This window comes from Xiphophorus maculatus, chromosome 7 (assembly GCF_002775205.1).
Source record: "Xiphophorus maculatus strain JP 163 A chromosome 7, X_maculatus-5.0-male, whole genome shotgun sequence".
In the NCBI taxonomy this organism is placed as follows: Eukaryota; Metazoa; Chordata; class Actinopteri; order Cyprinodontiformes; family Poeciliidae; genus Xiphophorus; species Xiphophorus maculatus.
The window spans coordinates 12,688,427-12,712,123 of NC_036449.1; the positions used below are offsets into that span (position 1 = coordinate 12,688,427).

The following is a 23,697-nucleotide window of genomic DNA, read 5'->3' on the forward strand; positions in this document are numbered from 1 at the left end:
ACATTGTGGAGTTCAAATATAAAGCAATCCTTTAATTCTGAGAACATTTTTCTTTAGACTGGAAATAATGTTAACATTTTGGAGTCCAGCCTTGTCAGTCTGAAGGAAGAAAAGAAAGAGAGATTATGATGACAAGGTGGCATTGTTATATATACTATATTAACAGTTATTATAATACATATACTAATATATGTATTAGGAGTTCTCCTTGTGTAAGCATAAACTGTCAAAATACCTGTGGAAATGTTCAAAAAGCTGTTAAGCCATTAAAAAGGGAGTTTATTTTCCCCTGAGGGATGTCTGTCTCCTCCTATCAGAAATCATCTTCTTTGTTGAATGACTAAATCTGCCAGGGGTGTGAATACTTTTGGGCTTGACTGACCCGGAAAAAAAATCTATATTTTTGAATGTAATAATCTTTTTTGTTGTTGTTTTAACAGTCATAAATAATGGTAAACTTGTTTCTATGTTTAGACTCTAGCTTTATTGCTGCATTGCAGCTGAATGTGTTTTTGTTCACGTCAGGCCCTGGCTCTCTCAGATTCCCCCTGCCCCCCGTCTTTACTCCTGGCCCCTGACTCAACGCCGGTGGATGCCCTGCCTGCTTTAAAGAGAATCCTCCTTTGTTTCTGGAGCAAGAGGCGGGCTCTTTGGAAAAAGCAGGAATGCGCTGAGAGTTTTCCTTGCAAGCTGTCCTCCTCCTCTTGCCTACACGTTAAAAATTGCCCGTCCTGACATGGAGCTGTGGCCACTGGGTCTCCTGTTCGTCCAGATCTGTCTCTGCTCCGGATATGAAGGTAAGAGCTGAGTCAACATTTCACAAACCCTGCTGAGAAGAGAGGAAGAATGATCCACAAATGACCCACTAGCTTATCTCCTCACTGCCTGGAGGGGAAAATGTGAAGCACCGGTAGCTTTGGCTCAGAGCTGGACAGATTGTGGGGGGCTTTTTGCGGCTGTGTGATCGGGGGTCTGAGTTTGGTGAACTACGGGTGTGTTTACGTGGAAGTTGGGGGTGGAAAGCGGGGGGAGTGCAGTGTGCATCTGGGGGACGTTTCTGCACAGAGCTCAGGTCTGTGGCTCCACTCTTTCAGCCTTTATATTCCTACTGTTCACACTTTTTATCAGAGACAGTAAGAAAGAGATTTCTAATTAAAATAAAGAACATTTCCGCATACATTTTCAAGTAACTTTTTATGGAACAAGTATTTTTCTCTCGGAAAGCCTCATTAGTCTTAGCGTTTCTCTGCAGCAGTAATTAGATGGCTTGCACTTCTGTTAATTAGCTTTTCCTATCTCACTTTGTTACGCCTGAGCATCTTTTTATCATTTAAGCATAAAACATAATTACATGTTTTATGCATCAAACATAGGAACGCATACAAGCTTTCCAGATAGACAAATGAGAGAGCCTGCAGCAGATGAAGTCACTTCAGAGTTCATGTGAGTATGAAAGGAGTTCAGTGTGTGTGTGTGTGTGTGTGTGTGTGTGTGTGGACGTGAGCAGCAGCAGTGGCTATGAACTTGTAGATGGTTGGAAAGCAGCTCACCACCACTGTAAGGTCATTACAGGTTGCAACATGAAGACACCCCGACAGACTTAAAAACTGCTCACCAGGTTGCTGGGACTCCAGTCTGTACTTGTGTAAACGTGTGTTTGGATTAATGAGGGGTTTATTTTACAGGGGCTGCCGAGGTGTGTGCTGGTGGTAAATTATGTCTTTCATTAGCAGCTTGTGGCTGCCTGAATGCACAGGCTGGGATGTAGAGATTTTCTTAACAAGTACTTCTTGCTCTTTTACGACGACAATGTTTTCACAAACTTTCATTTATTTTTTTTTTCAGGGGGGGGGAGGGGTTCTGCTTGGTAGAGCTACAGAAAAATAGTGCACAGCTGTGAAGTGGAAGGAAAAGTGACACACAGTTGTTGCTGAAGGTAAAGGATTTCAGTCCAGATCTACCCATATTTCCCTGAATCTTTTCTTTCTTTGCCTTGTGGGCAGGGAGAGTTCAATCAGAGAGCCAAATATGCAGAATCTCCTTGCATAACATTTGAAATACACAGTATATCCTCCAAATATTGCATTCTAGCAGTCTGCTGCAACTGTGCTATTATGCACACTAATATTGCGATGCTGACTTCAATTAGGTATATTGTCCCGCAAAAATGCTTAAAGAAAAATTTCAGAAACCCCAAGGTGTTCTTGAGTAATCAATGCAGTTTGTTTGGACAGCAAAGAAGCAAATGGGATATTGTTAATGGAGTTTTGTTTAAGTGCGAAATGTGTCACTCACCACAGCTGTTTTCATATATGGCAAACAGGCAAATCCTCAAAGGCAGACTCTGGAGCCTCCATTCATAAAAAATGGCTCAGTGAGGCAAGAGCCTTTTAAGAAAGACTGAATCATGTTCATGTTGTAAAATGAAGGAAAATAGAAGAAAATGTAGAACAATCAACTCATATAATGATTGAAGTGCATGACATGTTATCCCTTTAAAAAAATACTTGGTTTCTTTTACTTAAATATTTGGTGTTTTGTTTATTATTGAGCAGGTAAAAATAAGAAATTAATAACAAAATCAACTCTTGCTATATTACTTGCCACAAAACTTACTCCCAAACACTTTGAGAAAAATAACTAGAAATAGAAGATTCGTCTTCATATTAGTAATTTTGTTGCTGGCACTGCAAGTGCAATTTCCCACCCTATTAACTATTGATGTTTTTTTACGCTACAAATTCATATAATGTAATGTAATGGAAGTTTTTTCAATACACCAACACAAAATGCATTGTTATGAAGTGGAGGAAAATGATACCGGGTTGATTCATGTATTTTTGTACAAATAAAATCTGAAAGTTTGCATTTGCATGCAGCCCTCTTTACTTTGTTTCCAAATATAAATCCAGTGCAACCAAATCAATTCACTTCATAGGTGTAATTAGTAAATAGAGCCCGCCTGTGTGTAATTTAATGTTCTGTGACGAGTTCCCACGTTTCTTAGAGCATAGCGAACAAGCGGCATCCTTAAGTATTTAAGGAAGCAAATCTGTGTGAAAATGGGCTTTTTTGGCTTCAAAAAAGTATTTGCAGACAGAACAAAAACTATTCGCCCCACATCTTTCAAATACCCATTTCTACCTTAACAGTGACCAGGCTGAAAAATCATTAGTGGAAGGAAAAAATAAAATAAACTTTTTAAAGACTGGATAAACGGTATGCTAATTTACTAATGACTATGTTGGATTTTGCACCTTCTGGTTCTGGTTAAATGTTTCAACATTTAACCAGAACAAACTCTTTCCAAAGTCTGACGGTTTGCATTAAAAGCCCCAAGAGAGCAGCTAATTGCAAAATTGGGCTCAGTTATTTTAACTGTGGTTACTCCATGAGGATAGGAAGGAAAAGCTCCTTCTGCTCCAGCACATTCAAAGATTTGGCAGAGATTGTGCTAACAACTCCTTTGATGTAGGAGAGACTGACAGGAAGTTGATGCTGGCAGCTCATTTCTTCTTCATCCTCCTGACAGATTCACAATCTAGGAATGGAGAGGAATCTCAGATTGCTCATACTTGCCTTGAATTCATTAGAATGTAGAAACTATTTATGAACAAGCAGGAACGGAATCAACTGGACTTAATCTATGTTCTTTTGGCTGCTGTGTCAGCACAGATCCAAACATAGGCATATCCACGCCACCTGTTGGAGGGAGTGCGGATAGCAATTAGACTCGGTACAGAATGGACTCGAGTGGAAACAGGAAGGCGTGTTCATGTCTATGTGTGTGAGACTGGTTGTGTTTCCATGTGTTGGACTTGCAACCTTCGCAGGATGATCCATTCTCCTCATCCAGTGACTGTCCAGCTCCAACGGATGGATCTCGGTTTCTTATCCTTTTTGTTGCAAAATACTCAAAGTGAAAATCAAAAAAAGATTTATTCTTAAGTTTTTTTTTTTGTATAGTTCAGCAATAGGTGATAGTATTAAGTGGAGCAACGCAATGAATTTGATCACATCAGTCAGGACTTCATGTCAACAATATATTTATACTTGACAGACACCACATATGTGTATTTTATGTGGTTTTGATGCTAAAGCATACACAAAATGTAATGTAGGAAGGCAGTTTAGCCCTCTATGGCATGGCGTTGCCCTCAGGCAACAAACCACATAGCTGTACCTCACATTGCTCCTTTATTTTATTTTTTGGGGGGCATGATTTTTGACATATTTTTGTCCAAAAAATAGTTCTTTTATGAATATAGTTTTTGTTTGATTTGTATTTCATTTCTCATAATCAGTGTAGACAATCTTGGTGTTCTAGACCAATGTTACCCTGAGGCAACAAACCCAAATCTGGTTCCAGGAGGTGTCAGAGTCCGATTTTATGATTGACATGTAATTAGGGACCACCAAGCTCCCAAAGAATGCAGGAAAATATTTCTTCCCCACAAAAATAAAAAGTCATGCCATAGAGGGTTAAAGAAAAATAAATTGACTGATGTTTATCATTATTAGATCCAGATTAGACTCTTTCACCTCTGAGTGGTTTTCATTTAAACTGTGAGCACACACAAACACACACCCCCACTGTACAACTGGATTTTTCTACCTCCCTCCTTCGCTCCACCATGAAGCAGAAACTTTGCAGTAGTTTCCCCATTAGCCGGCTATAAGTGTGACTCAGTGACTGGGTTTTCATCATGAAGTTCATGTCATGATGAAAACCTCAAAGCATGGAAAGAGTGTGTGAGTGTGTTTCTGTTACAGCATTATAGGCCCATGTTTCCAGCGAGTTCTACACTGTGAGGACCCACTGCTCCTTATGGGGCCCAAAGTCACCAGTGTACAGTAAATGGTGTGAATTATGTTTTGGTTAAAGTTGGAGTTAGGAATACACTGGTTAGAGTTAGGGAAAATAACTGAGCTAGGCACAAACACAGTTACTAAAATGGATCAATGCTTATGTGTGTGTGTGTGTGTGTGTGTGTGTGTGTGTGTGTGCGTGCGTGTGTGTGTGTGTGTGAGGTGATGACTGCATTTTTTCCAGAAAGGTTTCAGGTAAACTTGCAGAAAAACCATGATAAGAAATCGGGTGGGGAAAAGCAGATTAGCTCACTGACTGGAAGCAGAGTGGGGCTGAACACTTTTCTGTTATCCTGCAGCACAGAGACCATATTCACTCTACTGTTCATTCCACCTCACTAATTTAACTCCTTTTGTGCCAATATCTTCTTATTTGTGTTTCCTTCATCTGCCCCCAACCTCTGTTTTTGAAAACCGTTTTCCTCTCTCATTGCATATCCTCTTATCTTTCACCGCTGCCTCTCAAATGTGTCCTCCAGCAGCCGAACAGCCGTGAGAAATTTCTTTATCAGTTGCTCCCTTTCAATGATTGTTTTCCCAGTTGAAGGTGACTCAGAACGGTCTATGGGAGGTATGAAGTTGAAATCTAAAACTTGTATATGCTATGTCTCTTTGACGCAGCAAAGAGACATAGCATTTTTTCTTATAGTCCAAGATTAAATCAGAATAATTTCTTCCTGCTTTCGGTCAAGTAGGATTACAGTAATTCTTTCTATTTGCTAAATGCCAGAATAATGAATAATGAATTAAGTCAGTTTCAGATATATTTGTAACTTTATTTAAATTCAGAACTTAGCATTCATTCCTTTTGCATTTTGTGTGATATCCTTTTAAACTGTGGGACATTCTGAATTTTATGAATTTCCACAATCTTCTTACAAATGTTTCTGGAATATTGGTCTTCCGGCAAAAAATACTAAACTGCACAAAGGGTGATTTAAAATAAACTAAAGGAAGACCAGAGACAGTCATCTGACATTTTATTCTCATTTAAGTTTTTAGTGTTATTGTTTGGAGCAAAAATGAAACAAAATAAAGCCTCTGAGAACTTGGAGGGTTTTTTTTGAAGAAGAACAGGGCCAGAGCACCAGTAAAGCACTGGGACCAGTTTGGTGGAAAAGGCTCTTTCCTGTTTGATGTCTTGAGATGTCACTTCAGTATTTCTGCATAACGTTCTTATGTTGCTATCCATCGTCATAGCACCTGTTTTACAAAGTGGACCAGTTTCTCCTGCAGGACAAAAAGCTCAAAAACAAAGTGATTCTGCCATTTTTGCTTGCCAAATGTGATTGCTAAGGAATATTTCCCCAAGAATTGGGTTTTGCTCACTGGGAGCATTATTTTCAAACTTTGAAGCTGTTTTTAAAGTAATGGCTTCTTCCTCTTTCACTGAGGACAAGATGCCGGTTTCAGCCGGGACAGCCATTTTTGTTCTAAGGATGATCCATACATTTTTCACCAAAACACATTTATAAAACACAAAACAAGGTTTTTCCTGAATGATGTGTGCTGGACATTCTTATGTTATTTATACCTTTTGCTTGAACAGATGGATGTGGCACCATCACACCTCTGGAAATTTTATCCAAAGACCAATCAGAATTGAGGAGGTCTTGATTGGCTGATTTTTCCAAGATGTTTTCCCGAAGAAAGCAGCAAATTTGATTTGTTGGCTTAATATATACATCCATGTCTCTTAGTTGGCATTTTATCAATTAGCCTACTAATGACTTATTCTTGTGGGTTTTTCTAAATGCTCATCAGTATTGCTATAGTGTCTAAAAACGTCTGAATTTGACGAACGTGATCAAATAAATAGTCTATGTTTTGTTATTCTGGCATTTAGAACATTTTAAACTCACCTACAACATATAACTTTCACTCTGATTTAACGTTAGACAGTGAGGAAAAGAAAAGGTGATGTATCTTTCATACAGCATCTGTCAACATCTGGTTTCAACTTCAACTCCAGTTCTGAAATAGTAGAACTTTTTCCATTTGGATCAGGACTAGCAAGGGGGCTTCAGAATGAATATTTTCACAAAACATGTTTATTTATTAGAGGAAACAAGATCTTTTGGAAATTTACTCTTTGCGCTTGTGTCCCGTCCAAAAGATCCCCCTTGCAGTCTGATTAAAATGGAAAGTTGAGCAAGTTTTCTCGGCTTGTTTTGTCTGCTTTGCAGCAGAAGCAGACATTACTCTGATGAGTCCAGGGAAAAGCTGTAAGGGATTGCTCAACATCTAATCTTGTGCTCTTTTTGTAGTAGTTCTTTGTAGTAGTTTTCTCTTTTTTTTCTCTCACTTTCAGGGTCAGGGCACTATGGTTACGGAGACGACGAGGACTGGTATTCTCGTAGATATAAAGGTGACTATGCTGCAAAAAAAAATGCAGAAATATAAGCAGAACCTCAGAGGTCAAGTAAAACTTTTGTTTATTTTTACAAAAGGTTGTTCTCTTTAAATGTACCTAGCCAGTTTTTTTCCCCTGAAACCTAGTATAAAGGAGATTCAAAGACACATACAAATAAGTAAAAATGACAACATTAAGCTGGATCAACAATAAAAAATGTATTATTACATTTTTTGGATCAATTTCATTAGTAATTTACTAAACCAGGAGAATCAGGAAATCACACAGAACCTGCCTGACAGCATAAAGTAGTCAAAAAGACCCCAAAAAGAAACACATTGTGCCCTAATCAAGTGAAATGTCAAGCAAGATTAGAAACAAAATCACTGCCATTTAATAGTCTGGAAAGGATTATAAAACCATTTTCAAATACAATGAAAGCCATTGTCCTCACATGGATAAAACATGGGACTGTGGTGAATATTCCAAGAAGTTCTTGATGTATAAAACTAGCTCAAATGGATCACTGACCCCTCCACAACAACATCTAAAGCAGTGCAGGCCTGACTTATATCAGCTAATAAGGAACAAAGTTCAACAACAAGAAAGAACTGTGCAAAAATAGCAACCATGGTGAAAACCACTGCAGACGACAAAGAACAGAAAAGGCCTGTTGCACATTTCCCAAAAAACCTGATGGAAAAGAACATCATGCTGATAGTCAAAGGTGGTGCTACTGTGATGGACTGAGATTGATTCATGATTAAAAAAAATGTATTTTAATTGAACCATGCCTTCTGATTCAGAGCAGGGAATCAGGCATTAGTTTGTGACCTTAGGCTCATGCAAAATTGGTTAGTGCAGCAAGATGGTGATTAAAATCATATCAGCAAATAGACATCTGAATATTAAAGTCCAAATCAAGGTTTTAGAGTGGCTTAGTCGAAGTCTAAACTTAAATTTGTTTGAGATGCTATTGCATTACCTTAAATAGGCCGATATGTTTGAAAACCTTCCAATGTATCTGAATTAAAATCCATCCACACTGATCTCAGTTATCTCAAACTTTTGATTACAGCTTGTTGCATTCAAGGCTAGAAAGAGTTGTTACATTTCGAAGGCAATAAAACACAGGATTTAAATGAGCGGAAAACCCATTATAAATGTTCAATACATGGATCTACCTTAAAGTAACTTAATGGACACACACACAAAAAAACAACAACTATGTAAGACTTCCAGAAGGCCTGGAGCATGTTGCTCAAGACCAAAAGATTTAAACAAAGTTTGTTCCCAGCATTTTTGATTTTGGAAAAAAAAAAAAGTCAGTACATTACATTCATAGATAAATAGGAACATATACAAAACAGGTATATAAGTCATCACAGGGTTTAAAGAGGAACATTTTATTTCAAAATAAACATTTGCTTTAAACATAAACTTTAGATTTGAAGTCATTCGAGCCAAATAAAACTCTCCCCTCATGTGAAAGTTTAAATATTGTTTTCTTTTTACCCAGTGGCTGTGGAAACACTATCAACACTCATGTCCACAGTGCAACAGTAAGGGAGGCTGGACCCTCATTTTTTTTAGAAGTGGCTTTAAGCCCAAGCTTGTATCTCCTCTCTCCTCTCTAGCTGAGCTGATATGTGTGTTTGTCCTGAGCCAGCAGGAAATAAACTGCAGACTTTTATTTTTCCTGTATTGAAATAAGAAAGTCATGACCCTGCAAATCTTGGCGACGGACAAGAAGTTTTTTACACAGCTTTCTAGACATGGACTAGTTGAATAAATGCAGCCAGATGAGCAGTAAGAGACTCATTTGATGTTTGTGAAACATCTCTCCGTCTCACAACTGAGATGAAAATCATCGATTCATGATAAATATGCGGTCTGTAATGAAAACCAATTTAATTTGAATTCTGAACTTTTAGACTGAAATGATCTAAATCACGTTGTAAAGGTGTGAATACCTATAATTCAGTGGTAGTGTTAACAAAGAGAGACTTTTCCAGTTATTTTCTAACAGCCATAAGAGCTCTTCACACATCATTAAATCTTTTCCTCGGGTGAAGCTATCTTCTGATCCGTCTCCCGAGACACTTTTGGATGATTGGGAGTCACGGAGAAGGTAATGAGAAATCCACCGTATCTGCCGGTGCTCATGCAGATAGGTGGCTTTCCTCTCTCTGCTTTTCCTTTGGTAAAGAAGCTCTTTCAGTCTGCAGGTAAGTGCTTCCTATTGAGCTTCTCCAGCTGAAAGGCCAAGTCATGTACCTGCTTTGATGCACCCAGTGAGAACCCAGTACCCTGTCTTTTAATTTTTTTTCTGCTTTCAGGAACCCCATGGTGTGCGCCCATTAAGCTGAAGCACGGTGACGTGAGCTGCCACACACCCAGAGGGGAGCACTACAGGAACGTGATGGGGACGCGGTGTAAAATCCGCTGCAAAAGGGGTTACGAATCCCAGAATTCAGAGGTGGTGTGCATGGCCAGCAAGCACTGGTCCTCCAACTACGCTTGTCGGGGTGAGAACCAACATCTGCACACACATTTTTATCTTTTTTAATCTTTCAGAGCACCTAGATGAAGTCATCACAGGGCAGTAAAGAGAGAAAAAGGAACAATTCCAGGTCAGATGTTAGATGGTTAGATTTTATGGCTCTGATGTTAAACATTAGGTTAGTTGTCAACATACAATTCTGCTTACATATCTTTTGGTCACGTACATGGTGCCTTCCACCCATCTCTCTCCTGTAGGGAGTTTCTCTCAGTTTCTCCCATCTCTGGTTAATTGGTACCTCTGTCCCTGAATCAAACCCGGTACAAAGAAGTTTCGGTTGGACAAAGAAGAAAAACATCTTCACTGAAACCTCCGTTATCAGTCCTATTAGAAAAACACCTGCTCAGAAACCTTTGTTATTAGCTCATTCTTCCAAGTAAGCAAACCTAAGTTTTATTTTCCAAGACAGTCTAGTGATGTCCTGTGAGATGGCTTGAAGTCATTAAAGGAAGGCCTTTTATATTTATTACTAATTGTTGACTATTGTAACCCTCAGATAATTTAGCTCTAATCTCTCTCCTTGCTATATGGCCATCACTGTTCACTAATTTTGATTATAATTTTCCACAAAACTAAGTTATTATTTTTTTGCAGCACCTCTTTGGTTAGTTTGTAAAACACTGCTCTAGTAATAAGGTGTAGGCACAGCAAAAAAAACCCAACAACCTTTAAATGTTGAGCAATGCAGATTACATAATTCATGCATTCACAAGCTGTTCTGTAATTTGGACCTCCCATGTACGGTACAAATAAACCCACTTCAAAAAACACAGGAGAGAAAACTGACTGCCGCCCTTCTCTACCACCCTTGATGCACCTCCCAGCACATGCTGGGTCTATGTGGAGTAAGTCAGCTCTCATCCTTTTGGGCTGTGCTCAGTGGGTGAACCCCAGAATCGAAGACCAGACCACCAGGTGGTCCATGAAATTAAGGTGATTGGAAGAAAGCAACCTAACTTTTCTAGCCCCTTTACACCATTTCCAGTTTCTGCTCACTTTGTTTTTCAAGGTCCTTAAATAACCTAACTCCTCCGCTGGGGTTAATTTGCAATTACATAAACTACTAGGAGGAAAAACTCCCAGGATTATAAAGATACTTAAACCCCTCCACTGAGGTGGAGATTACAGTATATTAAATAAGGTAAACCACCCCGTCCACGTTGGGGGTCCTTCTCTGTCTTAAAGCTGCAGTATGCAACTAATAAAAATAGATTTGTAATTTTTGTATTTTTATTTTTATTAAAACTGTCACTATGTCATCTCAGTATAACATGAGACAGATAACTTGTGAAAAAGATGAGCTCCTCTGGTGTTGTTCCAATGTACAGACATGTACCGTTCCCAGTCAGAAACAACCAATCAGAGCCAGGAGGAAGATCTTAGCGCTGTCAATCACTCTCACGAATGCGCTGCTCACACAGGGTGTATGAACTCTCCCTTAGAGATAAGTGGACTATATACTATATTGGAAACAAGGCAAAAAAAGCCTTAAAGAGGCATATTCACCTCTCTTGACAGTAATTATTATCAACCCAATAATCATGTCTGTGTCGTGATTGATTCAATAATCTTTCTGCTGTAGGATCAGAAAATCCAGAAGATCAAACATAAAAGTTAAAAGTTTAAAACAGCCAGAGAAAATGGTTGAGGATCTGACAAACTGAATGACTAACAGGGGCTATTTTTACTGGGAGAAATGATTAGGTGAGAAGAGGTTAGCAAGAGATGAGTAACAGGTGGTGAGGTAATCTAGCAACAACACTCAGGTTACTGAGGATACCAGGAAACAATAAAAGTTAAAATGAATTTATAGAAACAAGACCTTTCAAAGACAGCGCTCCTTTAAATCAGAATGACTTAATAGTGAAGATGTGAGCAATGTAAACCTTAGACTGATTTGTGGTTTTCTTTAAGAACTGAAGTGCAGATTTTGATGTTTTTTTTGTTTTAAAATTAACATTAAATAACATTATTCAACTTTCTATAATACATAAGACAAAAGGGGAAAAAAGTGCTTCTTTGGTAGACAGATGAATTCAAATTCCCTAATCTTTATGCGATTGTGACAAAGCATCAGAGTCCATGCTGTTTATTGATACATTTATAGACAGAAAAAGATGTTGTTTTTTGTTTTGTTTTTATGCATTTAATAAATTAGAGGAACAAAATATCATTTTTCAGTGCATAATCTGCCAATCATGGATCATAGCCACAGTTTTGGTTGTGAAGTAGCTCACAATTAAAGTAATAATGTCACTAATTTGCAAAACAATGTCATAATTGATGTGACTGGATTATTAATCCTCAAAGGCGAACATCACAGTAAATAATGACCTTTATATTTTTAATTTGCATCTCTTGCATTAGTCTGTGCTTCTACTGTAAGGCAGCAATAATGTTCTTATGTTCTGAAAAGCATTTGAAATGAAAGGTTTTTGGGAATGCAGAAGAAATTCAGACCGTGTCTGTTCAAAAATTCAGTTTCTCCAGGGAAACTCATTGGTTTTGCACATCACCTGTGGGAAAATAAAGCCTCTTCTTTGCAACAGATTTTGCTCTGCTGTCTGAGTTTCTGAAGTGTTTCACCTTTTGAATTAATTCAACTTTGACTTCTGAGTTTTTTTCAGTAGAAATTTGAGAAGCTTTCGATTTTTCTTTGCTCAAAAAATCGTTTGTGTTCTCCTTTCTGACTTTATCGTGTTCAAAAGCATGTAATTCACCAGGCAAACTTTAAAAATAACCAAAATTAACTAAAACAAGTCATCGCTGTTGGCTACGTGTGAAGGCCAGCCCACCCAGTGTTATTTTAGATGATCCCAGTGAAACAAATATCACTGTGTATGCGTGAATGCCAGCTTTTTAAAGTCTACTGTCGCAGATAGCATGCTGCCAATTCACACATCCCGAGTGTGAGACTTTCACAAACAAACCTTTTCCCATGTTGTTGTCATGCCGCATGTTTCTCAAGCAGAGCACCAAATTGATGACTGATAATGAAGCAGGGTGAAAACTGGAGACAAACACGGCAGGTGTGATTGTTTCTCCTGCTGGGTACATGCTGCAGGTTACAATTTCTCCAGTTATGCTTTAAAATGTATTCTGTTTGTTCAGGCTTTAACTTTATGGTATTATAAAAGATTAACGTTAAACCAGACGGTGAGCAAAATAGTCAATTATTTATTTGTCTGATGATAAAGTTGCTTCATCGTTCGACTTGTTTGTACAGATGCAGAGTCTATTGATGTTAGACTTTGTGAGTGTTGATTAGTTTGGCTTACTTTTATCATGATAGAGGGCATGTGTATCCACAGAGTGCAGAAAACAGGCTTTACTCTAGTTTGCAGCAATATTGACTACTAAAAAGATGCACAGAAAATATGTGGGACGCTGAAGGCATGAGAGCCTCTCTTTAGCAGAAGAATATAGATTATTGGTCTGTGGTGCCAAAGGCTGCAGCATCATTAGTGCTAGCAATATTCCTAAATAAGAAAAACTTTCCAAAATTACAAAAGATTGCATTGAAGGCACATGTGTCAAACTCAAATTTGGCCCACCACAGCTTTTTATGTGAAATAATAAGTAGTAAATAGGAGCTTCAAGATAGCAGTTGTGTGCTTAAATATTATTTTACCAATCTAACATTTTTTATCCTTTTACTCCAGTTTTTTTCAGTTTCTGAGATCATGGAATTTCACTCAAAATTAACAGATCCCCACACGTTTTCGCGCTAATCCACAAATGCGAGTTTTCCACAAAAATGGTCAAAAACATTGAGTCTAAGTGACTGCTTACTCCCACCTTTAGGGGGCAGTATTTCTTACTTCTACTACGTACACCGCTGCTTCAGCCGACTTGACGGGAAGATAGTCTGTGAGCCGTATGGCGTGTAGAAGAATGTCACATTTACCGCCAAATATAAGCACAAATATCGCAAAATGTCTTGCAAATATTTCTAAATTAGCTTCACAAAAAAATCACAAACACGAGTTAGTGAGCCATGTGAAGTGTTCAATATTATTTACTTCTAGAAAGAACTTAACGAATGCAGACACATCTATTTACTAATACTTTAACAGTTTGCTAAAGAGTTTTATCAATTCATTCTGTTACAACATGATGTAGATGTGGCCCAAAATGAAGATGAGTTTGAAGATGAGCAATTGTTTACATGAATACTGAAGTCCTTAATGGCATATGTGTGTCATATTATTAGTTTTTTTAGATAACAAATATATCAACACAAGCTGGATATTAAGCTTCCAAGGCAGCAACCCAAGAGTAACGTAACAACAAAAGAAAATCCCCATTGCCTGGTAACCTTTAAAACTGTAAAGTCCTGCTTTATCATCATTTCTGCTCTGACATGTTTTGGATCTCCAGAGAGGCTGCCTTTAGCTTATATACATGCTGGTGGTATGTGTGGACAGACAGTTTTGGACAATTTAATATTTGCTGTGGGAAAGATCATTCAGCAACAAGCCGTCCACCATAAAAGCATCATTAAGCAGTTCTTGTCTGGAAGACAGCACTCTGTGAAAGTAGTTTTCATGTCTCAATAGATGTTTTTTTTTTCTCTCCACCAAAGCAGTACCAGTTTTAAGTCTTACTGATTGTGTAAGAACCCATTTTAATGAGATTTTCCTCCAAAGCTCCACTCCAGAGCCTCATCATTACACTACTTAAAGCAGCTTTTGCAGTAAATGTTTGAGCATTTCTTTGTTGTATTCTGAATTTCCGCAGCACATTGCAATGCAGAGATGGAGGCAATCAACATAAGTCACATTATTTAAGCAGGTTGTTACACCAATAATGTTTTGTTATTGATTTGTTTCTGTGTTCTAATCTTAAATGTTTTTCATAATTAGCAGAAATAAAGATTTCAAAATATCCATTTCTGCGTGACTAATCTATATGATGTGTTTCATTTAGTGAATTGAGTTACAAAAATAAATGGACTTTTCAATCATATTCTAGTTTACTGAATTCTACCAGACATGTCAGAAAAACACACAGTCTCGTAGAGCGTCTTTATCATGAGCTTGTTTTTGCTCACAGAGATCCGCTGCCCAAAGCTCAACATGCTGGCTAACGGAGGCTACAAATGCTCGGACGGCTCCTACTACAACTCTCGCTGCGAGTTCTTCTGTTCTCCTGGATATTCCATGAAAGGCCAGAAAACATCCGTCTGCCAGCACAACAAGGTGTGGAGCGCTGGAGTCCCCACATGCATTGGTAAGACTATGTTTGTATTTGCTTAGTTTGCTGCTTTAAGCGTAGCCAGAGGATTTCTACAAGATTTCACAGATTTTCCTTGAAACGCCTCGTCAGTTCCAGAGCTTTTTTGTTTTCTTCCTGATTTTCTGATTGACGCTTGGAAGAAAGCAGTCCTCTAGACACGAACAGACATCATACACAGAAAAACTGAAACAGGCAGGCAGCGTTTTTCTTTTCCATTCACTGGAAGATTACACTATTTTCACTTCTTGCTGAAAATGAGTGAGAGATGAAGGAGCTATGTTTTGATGAACACATCAATGAAAGAATGGGTTTGCAACTGCAGTCAGTGTTTTTTTTCCCTTTTTTGTTAAGTGTACAGACTGCACTACAGCCAGCATGTACTTGGAGTGCATTGAAGATTTAATATTGAGTTTTCTACTTCTTTGTCTACAAGGACACTAAGAAACATCCATGTTTTCACCATATGATTCATTTGCTTTTGTGTTACACTGGAAGGTTCTTTTGACATGTTTTTGATTTCGCTAACATTTCCCTGGATGATTATGTTTGTTTAATGCAACAAACCACCCGGGATTTTTTACTCCAGCACAAAGACAAGTGAGACAAATGAGAATGCACTCTCACCCAGTCAAATTTGTATTTGCATGTAGCAGAACATGAATGTTTTCAGAGTGTGGAAAGATGCTGGAGAAAATAAAATGAACCCTTTGAGACACAGAGAGCGCATAAAAAAAAAAAAATCCCATTCCACGAGGCGACAGTGCAAACCATCTAAAAACAAGCACATTTTTATTTATTCAACTAAATAGTGAGAAATAAATTGCTTACAGTTAATATATTAATATACCTGAGTTTTTATATTTGGTCTTTTTAATTAAATATGTTGTCATGTAGCAACTTCAGCTACAGTAACTCATAAAAATAATTTGATTATTTATTAAATTTTACCTTTCTGCAGTGACTTTTATTGGGATTTGATGTGATAGACCAACACAAAGTAGTACAAAGCTATGAAACATAAGGCAATGTAAACAGGATCCTACAAATGCAAAACTACCAAGACGTCAGGTCTTTATAGAAACGTGGTTAGGGATAACCATAACTTCTAACCCTAACAGAGCAAAGTCTCTGTACACCGCCACGAGTAAACTATAATAAATTTGTTTAGATCAATGCATAACCATCAGTTGAAATGGTCTAGTCAAAGTCTTGACCTATATCCAAATTATAATTTCTGACAAGAAAGGTTCACAAATTCTGTCAATTCAATGTAACTGAGCTTAAGCTGTTTTGCCAACAGACGTAGGCAAGAATTTCTAGTTCTATACATGCAAAGTTGGAGACACTGAACATGACATCAAACATGTATCTATTGTTTTTATTATTACTTTCCCTGGCTCTACTACATAAAATTGAAGTTAGTGGTTGAAACTTGACAAAATGTGATTAAATTGAACACTTTTGTTTATCACAGTGACATTTATGTGCATAAGACAGAAGGCCAAATTCTGTCTTATTTTTTTTTTTACTATGTGCTGCTGTTTCAGAGGTCAAGAAAAGAATCTCCTACCATTATCGGTGAACCATGCACGCTCATGTGGATGAAATAAGGATTAGATAAAGATCTCTTTTTTTAATCTGTTTGTAGATATTGATCCCCCGAAAATCAAGTGTCCCAATGTCAAGGATAAGTGGGCAGAACCAGGAAAACTGACGGCGAGGATGACTTGGGACACACCTGAGGGCGTCGACACTGCAGACGGCATCCTCACAGAGTCAGTCCGGATATAACCCTTTGATTCTTTTAAGACCTTTTCTCTTCAGAGTCAGCTAAAATCCTGTTTCAAAACTGGTCAGAGATCAGAGTATAAGATTAAAACTCAACACGGGCTTTGCAGTGTGACCCTGAAAGGGAAACCATCAAAATCCGACTTCCCAGAAGGCCTTCATAAGATGTCCTACAGTGTGTTTGACCGGGCTGGGAACAAAGGGTCCTGCCACTTCACCATCAGAGTGCGAGGTGAGCCTGAGAAAGCAGCTTGAATAGAGCGGCTTTTTTATGTACTTACAGAAAAATGCACTCACTGCCTCACATATCTATATTTGACCTAAATGTCTCAGATCATGAAGCTAATGTTGATAAACAACAATAAGCCAAGAGGACATGAAAAGCTGATTTTTAATGTGTGTTATTTAAGTATTAAGGAAATTAAGCTACTCAGACCAACCTACTCCACTGTAAAAAAGTATTTACCTTATTATTCAATGTCCATAAAATGTCAGTCGGTTCACCAAATAAGACAAAAAGACATAAATAAATACTTTATCTTATGGGGAAAATGACATTTGTGAAATAATGACCATTTTCATGGATTTAATGAGAGTTTTTTATTACACATATACAAGTATATATCAATATAAGATTATATATTTATAGAAATTGATCAATTTCAATATATATTTTGTACTTTATGCAGAACAATTTGAGAGTTGGTATTGTCCATTCACTGTTTTGACATGATAAATGTCTTAGTTTTTATAGATTCAGTTTTTATAGATTCAGTTCAAAGTCTTTCAGAATCTAAATACCCATGACTGCTTATTCAAAACTGTCACTACAGATTAATTTGCTGTTATTGTTTTAATGTATATGAATAAAATTCAATTTATATGTTTGAATTATTAGAAAAAGTCTCAATTCTCAGTATTTGTGTTTCGTGTAAAATCAGATCGCAGTATATCAACTTGGATGCAAAATATACTTTTAATCGCTAACCTGTTTAATCCTCTTCTATGTTCCTGTCTTTGCCCAGTGCGTCGCTGCAGCCCTCTGTTCCCTCCAGACAACGGCTACATGAAGTGCGACAGTGACGGAGACAACTACGGCGCTACTTGTCACTTCTCCTGCACCGGCGGCTTCGAGCTGCAGGGCGGCGCTGCCAGAGTGTGTCAGTCTGGACTCTCCTGGTCTGGTTTAGACACAACGTGTGCACGTATGTACGGCTCAACACACAATATAAGTAAACATGCAATTTCTATTGAGGATAAATTTGGACACTTTCATATTTATTCCTACTGGAAAAGAATAATTCCACGCGGTTAGATCATAATCACTCTGCTAAGCATCATTGTGAGATCTTAAGATCTGTCTGAAGCCTTCAGGAAGACAACTGGAGTAAACAGTTCTCAAAACAAATAGTCTACAAGCAGAGGACATTTGAAAGAGCTGCAAACACCTCAAGTCTTTAAGTTCAAATGCAATCATCCTAAAAACAGTGTATCAATTTTTCCACAATTCTGCTTGAAAAATCCAGAAAATTAAATGTGGGAAAGTTTAGAAATTTGAAACAGAACATAGGAACCAAGCTAAAAATTGGATTATGTAAGATAATTAATGCTGCTCTGGTATTCTTCTTTAAAATACCTTTTTACATTTTCGTTTGATATTCTATGTAATAAATAAAAAAATACTTGTGATGCACTCTATTGTGCATGAAGCTGTTCTTATGCTGCAGGGGCGAATTGTAAAACGGCCCCCATGCCACTTTTCCATTGTATTTTCCCCCTTAGCCCTCACCTATGTGAGGGCTAAGGGGTTAAAGTCTTGTGTACTGTCTCCTCTCAAGGTTTGCACCTCTTCAAAATGATATTTATTGACCAAATAAGTGAGCCGTCGCATTGTGTGAGGTTATTTATTTGGCAGAGCTAATAAATGAATAGTTCAACAGCATTGACAATAAGCATAGCGAGTGCCATCGTTGATCAGCTGAAGATTAAGTGCAAACTGCAGGCTGGCTAGTTTGGAGAAGTCCTGGAACGTAGATCCAGATTCAGCAATTTGTTTTTTACATGTGTCAGTCATTTCTGATATTGCAGTTTCTGTATGGATTTGGAGGCTCGGTGGAGAAGAAAATAACAGCCTGTCCATCGATTTAAAAAATCCATAGTGAGTTCATTCTGTTTCACACAGAATGAAGCTCCTCATCGTCAGCCTTAATTATGCAACGCCTCACACAGTGTATGGTAATAAACCTTCACCTTCATGTACTCTCTTGTCATATACTGACTTAATTTTGTGTTCGATGTCATCACAGCCATGAACATAAATGTGGGGGTGCGTTCGGCCGCGGCGCTGCTGGACCAGTTCTACGAGAAGCGGCGGCTCCTCATTATTTCGGCCCCGACGGCTGCCAATCACAATTACCGTTTCCAGATGACTAACCTGCAGGTGAGGCATGACTCACACACACACACACACACCTACACACACACACTCACAGCTTCATCCAAATCCAAGTTGACTGAGCTGGGTGCTGGAGCAGGAAAGCAGCGCGGATAAAGACGACTGCGGTGTGTTTGCGTTGTTTGTATCTTAGCAGAACAATTGAGAAGACGGAGAGGATGTCATGCTGATGATCAGGAAATGTCTCAGCGATGAATAAACGATAGTGACACAGCTCTGTGAGTGGTGGCTTTCCGTCGGTGTTGTTTTCCTCCACTATGTCAGAAACCATTAAGTCAGAGCTTTGTTTAAACCCCTGACCTTTAAGATTCAGCTTATGAGTCGAGAGACTTAATCAGTGTTAGTTTATTAACGGGACCACTGGTCAGTCCGGTTGCTAGTCCTTTAGTTTGATTTTAACTAATTGTTTTTAGATTTCCCATCAGATATTGAGTCATTTTTAAACTATTCCTAAAAAACAAGGGATTGTTGGATCACTCTTTAATTAGTCATTCAAAAATGTGTCTAAAATTAACACTGATTAGGCCTCGTTTATTGTAAACTAGAGAGAGTTTGTTCAAGGAGAATCATATGACAGACCTGGTGTGGATTAAGAATAAGACACACAGCTACATATGAATCCTCACATAAGTAATTTATGTAAATGCAATATCTTCCCTCAGAGTTGATTGGATTAATTAGATTTTGTCTCTGTGTATCAGGCGTCAGATCCATGTTAGGTCATCACTCTGCAAAGATAAATAAAATCCCGCAGACTACACAAGTCAGTACATTACTGTGGTGCAGAACTAGACAGATCATAATGATGCCACATATTTTCACAACTCTAAACAGCAGAGTTCCTCTGTTTGATATATTGCACTCCTATCTCCACTTCAGTATTCTTTAAGCTCCCTCCACCATCTACCGAAGCCGTTGTGTAAAAAACTCCTTCACTCTTGACTGGAGCTCCAGGTGTCTTCTCCTACATGTTTTTCTGCATTGTGTGTCATCCTGTGCTCATGTCCAAATCGACACTTCATAACATTTGCACATAAATCACCACACACCTATTCTGCAATTCAAACAATTGATAAATAGAGTAGAATAGAAACAGCCTTCATTGTCCTGCAAAGGGGGAACTCAGGTGTAGCAGTAACATCAGGTATGAAGGTTCACACACAATACAAACATTTTTAAAATGTGGAAAACAATATATATAAAAACCAACATTAAAACAAATGAAGCCAATGTTATTACTTAAACATATGCAGAAAGCGTTATTTAATTTTTTAAAGTGTAACATCCACTGTAAATACATATATTATTTTTTTTTTTTAAACAGAGCAAACAAATACTGCTGCTTTAGTTTTTGCAGAAAATTGAACCAGCTTTCGGCCGTCTCTTTGCAGACAGGCCTCTTCACTTGCTGCTTTTAAGTCCCTTCTTAAGACCCATCTTTTTTCTTTGGCTTTTGGCACAATCTGAGAGGTTTCACTTTGTTTTATTGTGTCTGTATATTAATATGTATTTTATATTCAATCTTTTCTATTTTAGAATTGCATTGTATTTTATGATTGTGTATAGCACTTTGGTCCTGTCGCTGTATAAAGTGCTTCATAAATAAAGCTGGTATGGTATGGTATGGTCCCAGGAGAGACACAAATCATGTTTCTCTACCATCTGTCCAAGTATGGAAAGAATAATATTTATGTTTTCAGCTTTTTCTCTCTTTTTTTCGGAAACAAGCTATCCCAAACTTTTTAGAAATTAATAGCCAAAGAAAATGAGGGTAAATCTTGATGGGTTAAGCATGTTCAACAGATGGATAAAGTGATAAAAGAGTCACATTTTGATCAATTTACTAACAGCAGGTTTAGTGACATGACATGGGTATCTTAATTTTTGAGCATATCAGGTTTACGGTGCGATGGGCGGGAATCAGATAACTAATTAGTTTTCGTTGTGACGTTTGATGACTTGTCACTATTTCATCCATTTACGTCTGAATTATTAATGTGTTCCAAAAATCAATTTTCTTCATCATGTTAGTTATGCAAATGTGGCGCAGGTGTTAGCTCTGTAGCTTTGCAGCAAGAAGGTGATGGAGTGGCGACCAATCGATGTCGTAAGTTTCATACAACGACCAGTGGAGATGGGTACCAGTGACCCGGTTTAGACGACAAACAGATTAAGGTTCAGTGAGTTTCATAATTTTTAATTTCTGTGAGTGCCAGTTTAGATAATCAGCTTTGAACATGCAGCAGCTTTAATGCTGTTCTGATGACAAGCACACACTTCAAATAAAACCCTCACACACAACAAAGCAAAACCCATTTTTAATAATAATTTATGTGACAAAATCCCACAGTTGTATAAATAAATAAACTTATTGGCTTTTGCTGTGTTACGCAACATGTTTCTGTTTTAATAAAGGTATAATTGCTCAGCTATATACTTGTCTCTTTGTCACAGATGGGGAGCAAACACAACATTATGGTGTTATAGACGGTATTATTATGGCATTATCCATGAGGTTTATGTCCAGCTGGTTAAACATAATTATTTGGAGCTAATTATAGGACTGAAATATAACAGTTCAGCTTTGTTTTCCAGCTGCATCTGACTAGATAAAATGAGTGTTTATTGTTGGCATGATGTTAAGCAAATTACTATTAACAGGATTTCATTCAGCTCTGAGGATGCAGCAGCTGATTGCTTTACATCCTGTAAATAAAATTAATTTTCTTTAATAACATAGAGAAGATTAAAACCGTCTTACAGAATCCAGTGGCTTTTTTTAATGAAATTTTCTTCATGAGTGAAAGAAGTGGAAGAACATTTCTCTTGAAAATATAGTTTTCCTTCATTGTCAACATTTCTTTAAATACAGCAAGCAAAATTTAAAAATAAAAGCCCATTTTCTTTCCTGATGATAATTCTTTTTGGATTACAGATTAATAATTGGATTGCAAATGGTCTTTAATAAGAAAATATTTTTTCAGAATGTGAACCGGGTAGAGCTAAAACTAGGCCACTCGAGGACTTCTGGGTAAAGGAAATTTTCAGACCAAAAAGGTTTTTTTATTTTAAATGTAAAATGTGTATATTTTTTTTGTACAGTTTTGGCTTCCTTAAGGCTCTAATTGTGTTGTTCTTTTGGGTTTATATACTCCAATAAATGATAAATCAATTACTAAATTAGTTGACGACTATTTCAGTAATCGTTTCATCGTGATTAATCGCTTCACCCCTAGTAAGATCTCCAGTTTCTTACACCCATGTGACTCAGTAGCTGTGTAACTTGTGGATCTTTGTCCCAGCCCGCTCAGTGTGGACTGGACCTGAGACACGTCACCGTCATTGAGCTGGTTGGGACTTATCCAGCTCAAGTTGGCCGAATCCGCCACAGGCTTCTCCCACCTGGACTGGCCCTGCAGATCAGGTACTGACACACATACGCACACGCGCACGCAGTCGTGTGTGACCTCAGCAAGCACGACTTTAATCCGATGTGCGTTTCCTAGGATACTGCTCCGGATCCCTCAGAGGTCGTTCCAAATGGTGCTGGTGGACAAGCAGGGCATAGACAAGCAGCGCTACCCGTTCCCCATCACGGCAGCTGAGTTATTCACCACCATCGACACGTTCCCGCTCCGCAAGGACGAGATGGTGTTACAGCAGGAGGCGGGCCAGTTCTGTCAGTCATAAAACAGAAGCTTCCCTTCGTGGAGCGCTGATCTTTTTTTGCTCCACAGACACACACAGCTCAGATCATTATGTTTTATGCCACACACCCCTCTCTGAACTCCTCCTGTCTTGTATCCAGTGTGTGTTTATGTGTGTTTCTGCGTATGATCAAAGATATCTGGCATGTTGCTGATCTGAAGCTGGTCTGAACAGATCACACAGTGCTTTGCAGTCACTTCGAGGGCTGTCACTGTGTGTTTTATTTTATTTTTTATACATTTTTTCAGAGCAGAAATATGATTTACTATTTTGTAAAAAAAAAAAAAGAAACTTTGGGAAAATTTCTATTCTTTCTAATATTTATATCTTGCATCTTACTTTGCGATGTACTTTGAATTCATAAAACTAATAAAAAATTAGTAATGCGGAGGCTGTGCTTCTCGGTGATGATGTTTGTTTTTGTGAGTCAGTTTAATTTATTTCTGTGGAGAAATCTCCGTCATCATGATGTCATTTGGGTTCATTAATCAAAAAATGATTGTATTTGACTCAGAGGCTCACCATGTGTTAAACGGAAATGGTTGGTGTAGAAACGTGTTTATAATTTTTAAAACTGCTTTTTATGGCATTGTCATTTTATCTGATACAATGCCTTGTAAACTTATAACAAACACACGTCAGTGCTTTTTATGTGACTGAAAAGCAAAAATGAGCACCCATGAATCTAATTGAAATTGATTTTCAATTAGATTTACATCTGGA

The 23,697-nt window shown here is 37.9% G+C and overlaps 1 protein-coding gene across 2 annotated transcripts; it reads left to right on the plus strand.

The window, feature by feature from the left end:
• The first annotated feature begins 597 nt into the window (after positions 1 to 597).
• On the plus strand, positions 598 to 23,364 carry srpx (sushi repeat containing protein, X-linked). Of its 2 annotated transcripts, XM_023337574.1 has the most exons (10): positions 600 to 797; positions 7,181 to 7,237; positions 9,562 to 9,750; positions 14,841 to 15,017; positions 16,672 to 16,798; positions 16,922 to 17,043; positions 17,837 to 18,016; positions 19,118 to 19,251; positions 22,569 to 22,690; positions 22,773 to 23,364. In XM_023337574.1, the coding sequence occupies exons 1-10, from the start codon at positions 737 to 739 to the stop codon at positions 22,954 to 22,956; spliced, it is 1,353 nt and encodes a 450-aa protein (XP_023193342.1). In that variant the 5' UTR covers positions 600 to 736; the 3' UTR covers positions 22,957 to 23,364. The 2 variants fall into 2 exon arrangements, with proteins under 2 accessions (XP_023193343.1, XP_023193342.1); XM_023337575.1 differs by lacking the exon at positions 7,181 to 7,237 and having other exon boundaries at positions 598 to 797.
• Positions 23,365 to 23,697: the final 333 nt, after the last annotated feature.